The sequence below is a fragment of the Poecilia latipinna genome, unplaced genomic scaffold (assembly GCF_001443285.1).
Source record: "Poecilia latipinna isolate Pla-1442-1.1 unplaced genomic scaffold, P_latipinna-1.0 Scaffold243, whole genome shotgun sequence".
NCBI classification, from domain to species: Eukaryota; Metazoa; Chordata; class Actinopteri; order Cyprinodontiformes; family Poeciliidae; genus Poecilia; species Poecilia latipinna.
The window spans coordinates 277,965-293,078 of record NW_015112859.1 but is presented as its reverse complement, the minus strand read 5'-3'; the positions used below and the strand labels follow the sequence as shown (position 1 = coordinate 293,078).

The 15,114-nt window shown below is 38.3% G+C and overlaps 1 protein-coding gene across 1 annotated transcript; it reads right to left on the bottom strand.

Annotated features, from left to right (window-relative positions):
• Positions 1–387: 387 nt before the first annotated feature.
• Positions 388–13,647, bottom strand: ascc2 (activating signal cointegrator 1 complex subunit 2). Its single transcript, XM_015032513.1, has 19 exons — positions 13,401–13,647; positions 12,144–12,254; positions 11,399–11,557; positions 10,712–10,885; positions 10,498–10,627; positions 9,627–9,694; positions 9,431–9,544; positions 8,605–8,717; positions 7,397–7,471; positions 7,207–7,311; positions 6,381–6,449; positions 5,324–5,398; positions 4,991–5,207; positions 4,543–4,739; positions 3,537–3,656; positions 2,804–3,040; positions 2,506–2,593; positions 2,023–2,114; positions 388–1,568 (listed from the first exon to the last, which is right to left on the bottom strand). The coding sequence occupies exons 2-19, from the start codon at positions 12,225–12,227 to the stop codon at positions 1,397–1,399; spliced, it is 2,289 nt and encodes a 762-aa protein (XP_014887999.1). The 5' UTR covers positions 12,228–12,254; positions 13,401–13,647; the 3' UTR covers positions 388–1,396.
• Between the last annotated feature and the right edge of the window lie 1,467 nt (positions 13,648–15,114).

Here is a 15,114-nt window from a genome sequence, read left to right as displayed (position 1 = left end):
AGTGGTTAAATGAAATGTCAGCATAAAGTGTCAATTTCTTTTTGTCCGATTTACATAATGATTGGCTGCAATTCTAGTAAATTTATAAATAAATCATGTAGATTTTACTTTTTTTTTTTTACATCATATTTAGATATTTTTTGACATCACAGAAAATAAAAGTGAAATTAATTTTTCTTCCTTCTTATTTTTGGCATGAATTTACTCCCGTAATGGCTCCAACACTCCGTCATACAATCAGACCAACAGTCGACGTTTGAGTAGAAATAAAACCTTTTGAGTTTAAACAAAACAAATCAAACAAATCACAGATGTAGGTCAAAGAAGCTGAAGACTTTTGCACAACACTGTAAAAAGAAAAGGTCTGCACAGTGAGGAGAAATTGGTGTTAGGAGCTTCATGCACGCCCCCTGCTGGTGACTGCTGTACATGCAGCTCTTAGTGACTCCAGACGTTTCTGCTTGGTGGGATCAACGTTTTCACTTATTTTGTATAAATCTGGGTCAGATCTAATCACCTAAAACGGTTTGCAATTTTTATTACAAAAATGTTTTGTACATATTTGTTAAAGCTGCCACCATGTTGTTACTGATAATCTGTGAAAAGGTCAATCTCCATATTTTCCCTGAGCCATTACTGCAGTCTGAAGAAAGGCACCAAAACCAACCAATCAGAGCTAAGAGGCGGGGCTTAGCGCTGGCAACCATCCTCATGTACTCACTGGAATACCGTTTATCTGCCATCATGCTATGCTAACTAGCTAACCAGCTGTAGTTTAGCAAAGAGCATGAGGGTGATTGACAGCGCTAAGACCCTCCCCATAAAAATATGTTTATGTATAAGTTATACTTTTATGCATTTTACCACAGATGAATCAAACTTGAAAGATGTCAAAACTGCATTATTTATTATCTGCTTTTGTTTTTTATGTCATGTCAACTCCAAAATAGTAATAATTTGCCTTTTTACAAAATGTTCTGACAGATAGATGGGTTCTCTGTGTAGAAAATAGTTTGTGCATGGCAACATGACGCAGCCTGTGCTTCCAGACGTTTCGTTCTGACCCGGTTCTCGCGATCAGGAGGGGGCGCTCACGCCCACTCTGATTGTTTGGTCGGCTGATGTTCTTCCAGGAGAAGGAGAGGAAACGCTCTGTGACGGAGGAGACACTCTGCGATGGAGGAGACGCTCTGCGATGTCTTACTTGTTTACATCTTTGGATCTTAATAATAAACCGATTTGTTACTTGGCAAAAATAAAAAGTCTAATTGTGATTGTGGTGAGCAGAGGAAGGAAATCAGTGCTGAAATAAATCATTTTGGTTTAAAAAAAAAACAAAAGGTCCACAGAGAACGTTGTGGCGACAGACCAGAACCGGGTCAGCCGGACCTCCAGATCAGGAGGGGATCATGCCTTTGTTCCTCTTGCGGTCCGCCATGGAGCGCCGGTTGTGGTTGCTCACGCGGCTCTTGTTGGTCTCCTTCTTGCGTCGGTCCAGGAGCGTCTCCGTGGTCTGTACCTGGCCTTTGGGTCGACCCACCACGTTACTGGACCGCTCGGGCCGGAACCTGGAGGAAACGAGGGTCAGAAAGCTGCAACCACAAACCGAGCGCAGAATCATCCAGAGATTATAATTCAGGGTGATTTCACGGCTGATTGGGTTCAATGAGAAGAAAATCTCAACATTTCCAGCTGCTGCGGTTTATTTTCTCACTGAACTGAAGGAACCAAACTAAAAAACCTGTTTCCCTCCTGGCCTGAGGGGGCGCTGCACCAAGAACTACTTAAGGAAACGACACAAAAACCTGAGCAAAACTTCCTTCTTCACCAAATGTAAACAAAAATGGAGTGGTGTCAGATTTTAGCAGCTTATCTTTCATCTTCGGTAAAAAAAAACAAAAACGAGACGTTTCTGCTGCTAGCGCTAGTTAGCGTGTTTGTTTTGGTTGTATTTACCCAGAATCCCCTAAAAGAATCTTATTTAGACGGGAAGCCATCCAGGATGAACTTGGAGGTGCTTACCCTTTCTTCTGCTGCATGGCAGCTCGTTTGGCTTCGGCTCTCTCCCTCAGCAGAGCCGGGTCCTGAACGAACTGGTCCCGGTTCACAGGGTTCTGAAACACAAAACCATGCAACAATGACGCAGCTTCCAAACTGGTACCGGCGTCGGCTTCTTCAACCCATTTTACAGTGCATCATCAAAAAATGCTCAATGTTAGAACGTTTTCCATTTGTTTTGGTTCTGATTCTCAGTTAACTCGTCAGATTCTGAGTCAAAACTACAGAAACGTGGCTCAGCTATCAGAGTTTGGAAATACATTCAGGAGTGTTATCTCGTTTAAATAAGATTTTAAAAAGTTGTAATAAGATTTAACATCAATCTGCATTTTTAGATGTTTTTATATCTCGTTACAGAGTCTGGTAGTAACTAGTTACATTTACTTTAGTAACTTTAAAAAAAAAAGAAATGGAAACATGACTTCACAACGTGAGTTGCTTCATTACCTGTGAAACATCTTCGTCTTCATCGTCTTCCTGCTCCTCTTCCTCTGCTTTGGTTCCTTTCCTCAGTACCTGAGGGACGGTGAATGGCCTGCAGAGAGAAAAAACAAGTTACTAGTTTCTCCTTCACTGTGTCGGGATGTTAAAGCTCCAGTCAGAAATATAAAACACACTCGTTATCAGCATTAATGTCATGGCGATCTTTGATTTCTGAACATCAAGCACTTTCCAAACCTTTAACAGTGAAATTCAAGCATTTTCAAGGATTTGAAGCACCTGTAGGAGCCGGGCAGCGCCTTACCTCCTGCTGAGTAAACTGTCTCCGTCCAGGTCGTTGGCTCCGACCTGGTTCATGTCGTACGTGTCGTCGTACTCGTCGTCGTAGTCGTCCAGGTCGTAGGGGTCGGCGCCGGCGCCGCCCGACGCTCCCGGCTCGACGGCGACTTCGTCCACCACCGTCTCGTACATCAGGTAGCGCGCTCGCTGCTCCGCTATGTGCTGCTTGTCGTCCAGCATCTCTCGGGCGCTCTCGCCTTTCCTGCAGGCGGAGAACAGAAAAACCTCCTGAGAACTGCAAAAACACAAAATCTCAACCAAGTATTTTTATCTAGTTTATCACGCGTCTTAGTTCATTTGAATTAAGACAAAACTAACTTACAAGTAACTTTTCAGAAAGAATTATGAGCCTGTTTTAACTTAATAATTCCTTAATATTCATGAAAATCTTCTAGTTAAACTGGCAGATTATTTCACTTATAGCAGGACATTTTTCCCATATTACAAGTGAAATAATCTGCCAGAGGAACTAAAACATTTCATCAATATTAAGGAATCATTGACTTAAAACAAGCTCATATTTCTTGCTCAAAAGCTACACTGAGCTACAGAAACAAAGGTGGGAGAGAAAAAAAATCCAGATTTTCTAAAAATTAAATCTCCAAAAACCAAACATTCGATTGATCAATAAAATGTATTAATCGCCCAGTCGTGCGACATTTAGATTTGTACGACAGCAGCTTCCTCTGCTCCTGTACCTCCTGCCCTTCCAGACGCGGGACATGTCCACCTGATTCTTGCGGAAGACGTCGAACTCGTCGTCGTCGAACACGTTGGATCGGGTGTTCAGGACATCTGGGAGATCCTCTTTCACCGGCCTGCAGACGAACATTACGCTCCAATCACACAAAACGACACAAACAAAATCGTTCTGCATGCCAACTTTGCTGTCATCTTAAAATGTCTGAGTAAAACAGATCTGCAGGTTTTATGACGTTTTTGTTTGGAACTTTTTTTAGTGAGAAATCATAAAACTGTGGTTAGTTTGAAACCCTTCGACTCCAGCAGAACCTGTAATGTGAGAAATCTGAGACGGCACATTACAGTCCAATTAGAAAGAAATGCAAGGAGAACATTTCTGCCAAATTACTCAGAAATTCTGAGATTAATCAGAAAGATTTAAAAGTTGAATATTTGCCAAAAGAAAACTCAAATTTTGAGGTTAACATTAGAAATTTTTAGAAAAAAGTTGTAAATTTTTGAAATTCTAAAGTTGAATCTCAAAAAAACAACTTGCGTTTAATCTCAGAAATTTTCTAGAAATTAAATTTGGACATCTCAAATCTCCTAAAGTCAAACATTTGCTAAAAATAAACTCAAATTTTGAGATTAATCTTAGAAATTGTGAGTTTCAAAAGTCAAAACTTTTCTGAGCTTTTGTAAGTTTTCTCATAAATTTTGAACTTTTCAAACTCAAATTCTCAAGATTTTTCTAGAAATTTTCTGAAATTATTAAACATTTCTCAGGTTTTTCTTGTGAAGTTTAGATTTTTCAAATTCAGAAATTTCACATTTTTTTCCAGAAAATATCTGAAATTAATCTCAAAATTCTGTTTGATGGGAAAGTACTACTACTTTTTTTTTCTACAACGGCCGAATACCAGGTCATAAATATCTAATGCAAAATGGGCCTGAAGAGTCTTTAAACAGTCAGACAGTGTGGCGCCCCCTAGTGGATGCTGTTGTGGCCTCAGGAGGCCGCACCTCGGCATGGTTCGGTCCAGTTTCTCCAGGCTGGGAGCCAGTCGGTCCTCCAGGATGTTGTTGATGACCAGCTCAGAGTTGTAGCCGTATTCCTGCAGACACGCCAGCAGGAAGCCTTCGCCCAGGTCAGGAAGCAGATCCCTGATGCAGGACAGGAGCGACTCGAGCTCCGGCCCGCTCACAGGACACACGGCGCCCTGGAAACCCAAAACGTTTTGATGCCATGTTACCGTTCTGTACGGGAAGAACTGTAGAACCAAATCCTTCAGGCTTTGTGTCATATTGATCCATCTCATACGATCCTAAAACTGAAGTTTGTGGCTGAAGCAGGAAAATAAATGACATAAAAACTTTAAGGGGTGTAAATACTTTTCTGATGATCTGAATTTGTTTCTAAAAACAAACACAAACACTGTGACGTCATGCAGCTGCAGATCAAAGCGCTCACGTTGTCGCCTTTCTGTGGGGCGGCCTCGGCCCCCTCCAGCCTCTCTCCTCTCGACTCTTTGACCTCTGGTGACCCGAAGCCGTCCGAACAGGCCGCCGCCGCCGCACCCTGATTGGCTGGCGACGAGGAAGCGCCTTCGGTCTGTGGTCTTCGTCGGCCCGTGGCGTCCCAGGCGCTTTCCACACCCTGCAGCAAATACAACGTCCTCGTCTCGTCACTGAGGGAGAGTTAAAGAAGAAACCGGCTTTTCCCAGCATAAAGCTGCAACATAAACTGATATTTAAGAAAAACTCCTGGAGCCTTTAAATCTTTAAATGGACAAAAAAAGGATGCATGACAGGGAGAGCTTGCTGCAGGAGGCTGATGTCGTCTGAGATGGGAAACTCATCGTCGTAGTCGACTAGAAACCTGGAAAACAAAAAAACGGGTCAAATTTACCACCAGAGGGGGCCGATTTCTGAAATAATTATTTTTCGTTTAGCTAAAGGAAAATAAAGCTGCTTTGCATTAAAAATTCTATTTTCTTTTGGTTTGTAATTTCCTCCATTTTTTTTAAATGGAGGAAAAATCCACCCAAAATTATAGAAACATTTTATTTTTATGTCATGAAGAGTCAGAAGGAAAAGGAGAAAAATTAAAAAGGAAATCTGCAAATAAACGGACAAAAGAGAAAACAGAAGAAAATGCAAAATGAAAAAATGTCAGGCGGAAAATAAATCAATGTATTATTGATATATATATATATATATATATATATATATATATATATATATATATATATATATATATATATATAAAATTCTGAATGTTGGAAAAAGGAAACTAATAAAACGATAAATAAGACAATAAAACTGGAAATGAAAAATTAAATAATAGTGATACGTTAAATTAATAATGTTAAAAATGATAAACATTTATTTATGTTACAATATATAATAAAATAATTTTGGAGGGTTCCTAGTTTGACACATGAATTACTTTACAAGCTCATTTATTTACTTCTACATTTTAAACAATTATGTCAGGATCTGACCTGCGTCCTCTGACTGACCTGCGTCAGATCCTGCGGTGATAAAATCACCTTTTATGATTCACAGAATTTTCTGTGAATCATAAAAGGAAACCTTTTAAATTTGCTTCAGTTAAGCTGTTAAACCAGAACCTGCAACATTGATTTAATTAACCCCCAAAAATAAATAATTTTCCATAAAACAGAAAATGACTTTTCACTTCAACCTGTGTAACAAAAACTTGATTCAATATGGAGGTTTAAAACATAAAATCCTCACAAAATGGGCTAAACTTTCAGAAAAAACATCGAGTTTCACAACTAATTATCTCTTTAAAAACACCTCTTGACTAAAAGTCAGGTAATAAATATGTTTCTCACCTTTTCTCAGGTAAAAAAGATGTAAAATATTGCAGGAGTTCCTCAGCAAACGTTTGTATGTTTTCTCGACTAAAATGAAACAAAAACATTGAAACACATTTAACTTGTGTGAAAGTTTTGGGGAAATACATAAAAAAACAAAATTACAGTAGTCATGCGCAATAAAAATCAATCAGAACAAAAATCAATCAGAACAGTACACCAAGTGGGACATTGGGGACATTATTTGATTTTTTAAATCAAATAAGCTGAAAATTGTACAATTCATATTCAAAGTAAAAAAAAACATCAACTTTCAAACAATGATGAAAAATTGTTTTGTGACAGAGAGGGATGCTATAATTTAAGAGGAGAATGAAATAAAAAAAACAATGCATCAATAATCAAAGAGTGTCTGGTTCCCATCAGTGTTTGGGGAAAATTTATGGAATAGATTAAATGATGAAAAGTACAAATGTAAACCAGCTTAAAACCCGTTCAGAAAGAAGCTTATTGGGAAATATGTTGTACAGAATGGGTGTTTCAAACACTAAAAATGCTATAGTTTATATTAAAAATGGTAAATAATTGCACATTTAGGGATGATAATGTGATAAGTGTTGTTCAATGTGGGAATAAATTAAGAGTTTATCTGGTGTAAGTTGTTTATAAGATCTTCATCTTCTACCTGCTCCTTTTCGAACAAATTATGTAAAATTGCATTTTAATGAGCATTATTATTTTTTCCTGTTCTCACTGTCTGTTTGAAATGAATAAATCAAAGCCCAGAATGATGGGGGTGTTTGTGGGGTGTTTTTGGAGCTGCATGCTGCTGTGAGGGACTCACCCCTCCAGGATGGGCTGCAGGCAGGTGTGGTGCAGCAGCAGGTGAGTCGTCTCCACCATCTTCCTGCAGGAGTGGCTCATCCTCTTCCACAGGTCTTCCTGCAGACTAAGGCAGAGTAAGAGTTCAGCTCATTACTGTCACAAAATGCCATTTTTTTTCTAATAATAAAATCCCAGAGGTGGATGCTCGCCTTTTATCGTCAAAGCTCCTCTTCCTGATGGCTTTCTCCAAGTCCGGCACAGCGGCCTCGTAAAACGACGGTAGCCTAACAGTCATAGAAAGGAAAACAGAAATTCCTCATTATGGATGCAAATGATCAATTAATGACTTCCTCTAAAGTTAATTTATCCTGTGAGCAGAGCTATTCATACACAAGTTAGTCTCTAGTGTAGTTTGAAGGAATGTTAAAAAAAAAAAGTCCTTTAACTCAGGTGCGGAGCTATAGGGGGAGCTGCAGATAAATGTATCCACATCTAAGCAACTTCACGTTTCTAATTCTTCACAGTCTGCAGTGGTTGAGCAGCGGACTGCGCATGTTACAGTCTAATTAACTTCTGCATCATCATTTATTTCCTCAAGATAAACTGCCGGCTCCTCAAATGGATTAACACAACGTTGTAATCTCTTTAGTTTTCTCTGGTCTGTAATGGAGACTTGAATTTAACGCGCCATTTCAACCAAATATTTGTAATGCGCTTCCTAACCAGACGCTCCAAAGCGTCCGGTCCATAACTCTTCAACTCGCTGTCAGCTCCGGTCAGAGAGACGCATTTAGTTCAGAGACCATGAGATGATATTCAGAAAGTATTTTTTTAATTAATTGATTTCAGTTGCCTCTGAGACTAAATCTCTGTGTAAAGTCTATCATGTCTGCCCATGTGACTTGTTTTTATTATTTGTTTGCTTACCTTTAAACACAGATTTAAATATCGTAATTTTTAAACTGAGCAGTAATTTTACATCCATGGAAACTCAAATGTAATATTTAAAACTTCAATACATAAAATCAGTTATTTAACAATATGAGGTGTTGTTTAATTTATTTTTAACATTGTATTTTCATACATTTATGCTAGGGGTGCCCAAGTCTAGTTTTCCAGAGCTACCATCTGCAGCTTTAGATACATTCCTTCTCTAACACACCTGGACCATTGACTCATTATAAGCCTCTACAGAACTGAATGAGAGGAAGTCAGCCTTTTGTCTGGGATGTTTTAGCAGGGATGCACTGTGGCCCCTTGAGGGGGGCCAATATGCTGAAGTGGCCCTCGGTGAAATTGAGTTTGACACCCCTGGTCTAAGAGCTGCGGATATTAAACCACAATTATTTATAACTCGACTGACTGACTTCCCTTGTCCTTTAATGCCGACAGGTGAGCTCCGAGCCGGCCGGTTTACCTGCTGAGGAAGCCGTGGGAGTGGAAGCTGGAACAAGCGGCGGGAAAGATGTCCAGGAAGGCGTGGATGGTGGAGGTCGAGTCGCACAAGTACAAAACTAAATCTGCAAGCTCCTGCAGTGGAAAAAAGAACCGGTAGCTTCAGTTGTAAGATAAAAACACACTTCCATATCTTTAAATTATATTAGAATAAATAAATATAAACAGTTTTTCTCATGGTTTTCAATATGTGGCGATTTTAGTGCCATTTTTACAACAAAACGTGTGATCTTTATGTTAAAACTCATAATGAGATTAATCTCAGAAATTTTCTGGGAAAAACGTGGAAATTTATGAGTTTGAAAAGTCACAAATTTGCCTGAAAAAATTAGATTTTGAGCTTCATCTCAGAAATTTTCAAGAAAAAGGAAATTTCTGAGTTTGAAAAGTTACAAATTTGCTACAAGAAAACCGGAATATTGAGATCAATCTCAGAATTTTTTTAGTAACAAAAAAAGGAAATTTCTGAGTTCAAAGGGTCAAAACTTTTCTAGAAAAAAAATCTGAAATTTTGAGTTTATCTTAAACAATTTCTAAAAAACATACAGGAAAATTTCAGTTTGAAAAATCAAAAATTTTATACAAAAAACACTCAGAAAATTTGAGATTAATGTCAAAAAATTTCTGGAAAAAAAAAAAAGAAATCTAGTGAGTTTTAAAATGTCAACATTTTCTAGAAAAAGAAAAAGGAAATCTCAGAAGTTGTTTCTTTCTGGAACATTTCTGGAATAAAGGTTTTCCCTAAACGGCGCCGTAGTTCAGTGGCTTTCTGACTGGTTCTGTCTGACCTCCAGCTTCATGCTCATGGCCGTCGGCTGTTTCTGTTCGTTCAGCTTCATCGGCTCCATGGCCGTGGCTCCTTCACACTGCAGACCACATTTCTTCAGGATTGTGTCAAACACCTGGACGGTTACAGTAATTACAAACTTAAATAAAATAAAACAAAAAGGTAAAAACTGAACAGACGATGATTGTAAATCTCACCTGTAGCACTGTGGGAACCGTCTCCTCCAGGTCGCTGTAGTAAGCCGGCTGCTGAGTGAAAATGTTCTCTGAAATGAGTTTTTAATAGATGACAATTATTTATTCAATATATTATATAAAACGGACTCTTTTGTTGTGAAAAATGCAAAAACGATTCTATCGTCAAAACAATCTAGATACAGAATATTTAGATGAAAAATACAAGAGTTTGTCAAATGTTTGCAACATGTGAAAATCTCAGCCCCTTCCAATAAAGCAAAAATTGCCACTTGAGGAGTTCTGGGTAGATCATATTTACGGAAAAAGAAGGTTTTTTTAATATTAAATGCAAAATGTGTATCTTTTTTGAACAGCTTTGTAAATGCTGCTCTAATTTTTTTGAAGATTTATGCTCCAGTTAATGATTAATTGATGAATAAATTAGTTCATGATTATTTTTTAAAAGTTAATCACGATTCATCGTTTCAGTTCCAAATTCTTTCATACAAATTTCTGACTTTGTGATGTCACAGAATGTCCTAGTTCTAATATTTTGAATTTAGGCCTTTTTTTCATGGAAAATAGTTTTTTTGTGTTTTTTTCCCTAAATTTCTCCAGGTTTTGTCATTTTCAGGTTGGATTAAAACCATCAAAGCACCGCCACCATGTTGGACAGTGATGGCTTATAGACATCTATCATCTGCTGTAAATAGGGACGTTTCCACCCTTAAGTTTTTCAGGTTTATACCTTAAATTCTGCTAATAATATCTGGTATTATTAAGCTCGTATTATTAAGCTCATATTCTCCGTGAATCTATGTTTTATTGAGTATTTTCAATTACACGTTTCAGCTCTATTTTTGATTAAAGTAGATTTTCTCCATCAGCTCACCTATCATCTTATGAAGCAGCTGGCTGTTGCCCTTTCCGAAGAGAACGCACAAATCCAGGATTTTAGGAATGTCGAACACAAAGTTGTTGTAGATAATCTCTCCGAACACAGCCGGGGTGATAAAATGTTCCTGTCACAAAGAAAGGAAAAAGAAATGCTAGTTTTATAAGAAATCATCAGATAAATGTAACAAACGTTATTCCCTCCGCCTGACCTTAGACTCTTTATGAGTGGCCATCCGGAGGAAGGTCAGGAAAACCGCCTTGTGGATGGTGCGCTGCACGTCGGCCACCGCCGGCAACAGGGGCAGAGTGCCAAGGTCAAGGCCGCGCGGAGCCAGCTGCAGGTACGAGTCGAGGCACCGCAGCAGAGACTCGTCAAACACCACCTGGTGGGGACGGCACAGCGGTTACTCTGGACTCATTTAAACCGCAATAAATGGAACATCAACCAACATTTCTGATGTTTACTGATGATTTAATGATGGAGCTTGGCAAACTGTAACATCTGTTACTGGTTTTCACTGTGTGATGATCAATTATCCCAGAAGTTATTATAATAAATTATAACATTATTGGTTAACACTGGAATTGGAAGACATTTTAAATATTCAAAGTAAATAAAACAACAAAAACAATAAATAAAATTAACTATAAAGTTTCTGTAAACAAAATTATCCTTCAAAACAAGAGCTAGTTCAGACCAAAACACCAGACTGAAGACTTTTATCATCCAGTTAAGAGAGAAATGACAAATCAGGCAAATGGAAATTACTAAGCTCATTTTAATTTATCTTATGACTATTTGATTTATTGCTTATTGTGACAGGGACAGATGATAAATCCATAAACTTGACTTATTGACTAATCTCCAACGGTCGGAAGCGGCTTCGGTCCCGTACCTGACACCAGAACTTGTCGTGAGGCAGCGCCAGCAGCCACTCCAGGTCTTCTACTATAAACCTGGCATGCTCCAGAAACTCCTCCACCTCGGCCGGAGAGCCGTCTTCTGGGGGAGGTTTGTAAGGCACGAAGCAGCGCTCCTCCTTCCTGTCTGGGTGCTGGTGGAAAACACAACAAAGACTTTAAAGGGGCAGAATTATGTGTTTTCCAACCACATTGTGCCATTTTAATGCACAATCAACCAACTATGTTACCTATGTTATAACAAATATGACTTAAAAAAATTGCTTAATAATTAAACGCTTTGAAATTGGGCCTCTGTTTCTTTAAGAAGCTTCTCCTCTTTCTGAAACTCCGTCTTCAGGAAGTCATGTCAACATGGCTCCTCTATTAACCCTTTAACGTTTTTATCAGCGTTTCACTGAAAAGTCACTTCTATAATGAGTTCAGCAGAGGTGTTTGCTAATTGCTGCTGGCTAGTCTGAAGGAGCTGAGTGGGGGAGGATCTGCGACTAGAAGGAGGGGCTAGGTCCACCCAGGCATTTCGTGCTGCTGAATGGTTGCCATGGAGATTAAATTATTTCTCAAGCATGCATGAAAGAATCAAAGCAACACTCCAGGTATGTTTTTGATGAGGGAATAACATCATAACATGATGGAAAACTCAAAAACCTTCAAGAAAACTGTCAAAAATGCTGTTGGGGGTCAAATGTCATTCACACAAACATGAGAAACTGAACCAACCAGTGCAGGCAGAGTGCGCTCCTTTCCCGAAGAGCCCGACTCCGTCACCTGCTGCTCATCCAGCGGCACTCGAGCGCAGGCCATGGCTGCTCCTCTAAGGTTTACTCTGATCTGAAGGGAAACAGATTCTGGTGATGTTCTGGAACATTGACTGCATCTTCTGTTGAGAAACCAGTCTGGATGTGTAGTCAGAGCTTCACTGACACAAACTTCTTTCATAATTATAATTTCCATCCATAGTGTGCATCTGGATTCCCCCCTGGCTTCTTCTGGTGCAGAATTATAACACCTCTAACGTCAATCATATAAAAGTCGGATAAAATGCGACATGCAGACTGCAGACGCATTCGGGTATGTATCGGATTTAGTTCCGCTTATGGAAGAGGCGTAAATTTTATTTATTTCATTTTTTTTTTTTTTTGATGAAAAGATTGGAATTGGTCTGTTCAGACTCCTGTGAACAAGTTGGATATGGTCACATTTTGGACAAAATAACAAAAAACAAGCTGGATTTGGGTCACATTTACCTGCAGTGTGAAAACAGAGTTCTTTTAAAGTACACCTTTACCAACTGCAGCTGACTGTGAATTACTTTCTTTACACTAAATGAGAGGCAGATGGTTGCATTAACACACATTTTTTTCTCTGGTTGTTTCTAGAAGTCAAAACAGTAACATTGGCCTCCTAGTTCATGCTCATCTGACCTCAGTTTTCCTCAGAAAACATGAAATAAAACAATAACTCACCACCAGTTCTGATAAATTGAAAGAAAAATATTTTAAACACAGACTGAAACACTGTTTCATTTTGAATGTCTTTGCTTTGTTCTCGAAATTTATCCAGACATTGATGCATAAATTTACGCCAAATATTTATTTTTAAAATATTGTACACCATCCAACTGCTGTCTGTCAGACTAGCAGGCAGACAGACACAAATTTTTATGTAAACAAATGTGTCATGTTTTTTAAAGTCCTAAAGTCCTTACCTAATAGTAAACTTATATCATATCAAGATAAAAAAAGACACCTAAACTTACTCTGACTGAAACACGTACCTGTTAATTATCAACTTTTACTGTCATTTTGTTTAGTTTTAAATCTAAAAGCTGCTGCCATTTGAAGCTTCGCTAACCTGTTAAATAGCAGCTGCTAATCAATGAAGAAACGTTTTAACTAACCGGCTGCATTACCGGCGGTTCGGCCGTGACTCGGCGGAAATAACTGCCCGGAAACGAGGCTAAATGAAGCCGCTTACCTCTAAACACGACACTCTATAATTTAGTCAAGCCATCTCTACATAGTCGACACAGTTTTCATCAGTTTCTGTTTCCAAACGTCTCTCTCACAGACGTCTGCGCTGCGCTGGCCAGGAAATGACGCCGTCTGGTTTTCTATGATGCAACGTCTTTATCGCCCCCTGGTGGCTAACGGTAGAACAACTGCTGTTTCTGTGTTTTAAATCCGAAAATGTTTTTTCAGTCTTGTTTTTGTTTGTTTTAGCATAACACCGGATTTCATTTGTGAAAATGATCTATTTCCTTATTAGCGATATTAAATTGCGTGCTATTATTTATGGGTCCTTAAGAGATCCGTAATAATACAAATACTAATCGTTGGTTAACTCTCCAATAGTCGTCCAAAATGGTCGCTCATCCCGTTTTCAGTTTACAAACTGATGGACTCGTGAAGATTTTCTCCACATTTTATTCAAGTCGAAACTGTTTTATTTACTCCAAATGGAAGTTAAATGTTGTCATTGAAGTATCTTCAAAGAGTCGCTGTGGATGCTGATGTTGTCAAAGGATCTCCAGTAGCAGTCGGTCTTACAACGAATCTGAAAAGCCTCTGACTTAACACATGCTAAATATTGGCAAGCACTACCATTCCACTTTAAATTCTTATGTTTACCGATTACTAAACCTTTTTTATAAAATTTGTTTCACCTCAGTTAATTAGAATGCAAAATACCTTTTTAAACCAATTTCAAATAAAATTTTTCCCTTTTTCACTTAACTTATGGAAGAAAACATCAGACTTGAACCAAGACTCAATGAGGACAAAGACACATGACTTTCATAGAACATGTTTTATAAAAAGTTTGTCATGACAGAAAAGGCTAACAATAAACTAGATTGCATACAATACTTTGCAAATTAGCTTTTTATATGAGGGAGTGTTGGAATTGTTAAAATTCAGTAGATTTTCTTTAAATGATTGCAGATTCCTCAAATGGTTTAGAGTTCTTACACTCGTTTTCAGTATAGATTTAACATACAGCTCAAACATGTAATACAGCAAGTTTTCATGATCCGCCAACTCAGATCTTTAGTTTTATTACAAACAATAACGCAAAGACAAACAAAACAAAAACAGGAAACGTCACTGCTGCAATGGCTTGGAGTGTAAAGTATAAAATAAATATTCCATGGCTTTTACAAAAATATTAAATACTCCCACACACCATCAGTCCTTGTCAAACAGCGTTTTGACTAAAGTCCGAAGGGTTGGAGTCCCAGTTGACGGCGTCTTAATTAAAGTTCTACAGCTTTTTATTTCTCTTTCTCACTGTTTATGTTTTAATGATGTAAAGCCCCCCGGAAAACGTGTTAGAGTCCCAGTTAAACGTCGTTTAACTGAAGTCCCTTTTAGGACTGAAGTCCTAAAAGGGATGCAGGTTTTTGGTTGTTTTTTTTCAAAATCTCTTTCTCACCGTTTATTACATGCTGTTTTTATTTTAATTATGTGAAGCACTTTGAAATTCCTTGCTGCTGAAATGTGCTATACAAATAAAATTTGATTGATTGATTAGTCAACAGGGATTCTGCACTATATATTCAAATATCTCACCTTCACCATCCAGGAATTCATTTACGTTAATGTTCTACAGTTTTTTCAAATACTCAGAATGGACCTAAGGAACGGCGTGAAGGATTTGATCTCGGATCACTTTGGTTTTCCTGGATTTTTTA

What these genes read in the sequence shown, in the direction of transcription:
- ascc2 (XM_015032513.1), bottom strand. Translation starts at nt 12,227, where the DNA reads ATGGCCTGCGCTCGAGTGCCGCTGGATGAGCAGCAGGTGACGGAGTCG. An exon ending in AGCGCACTCTGCCTGCACTG is followed by an intron (nt 11,558 to 12,143) that starts GTTGGTTCAGTT and finishes GTTTTCCACCAG; the next exon opens with CACCCAGACAGGAAGGAGGA. An exon ending in GACAGTTTACTCAGCAGGAG is followed by an intron (nt 2,594 to 2,803) that starts GTAAGGCGCTGC and finishes TTCTCTCTGCAG; the next exon opens with GCCATTCACCGTCCCTCAGG.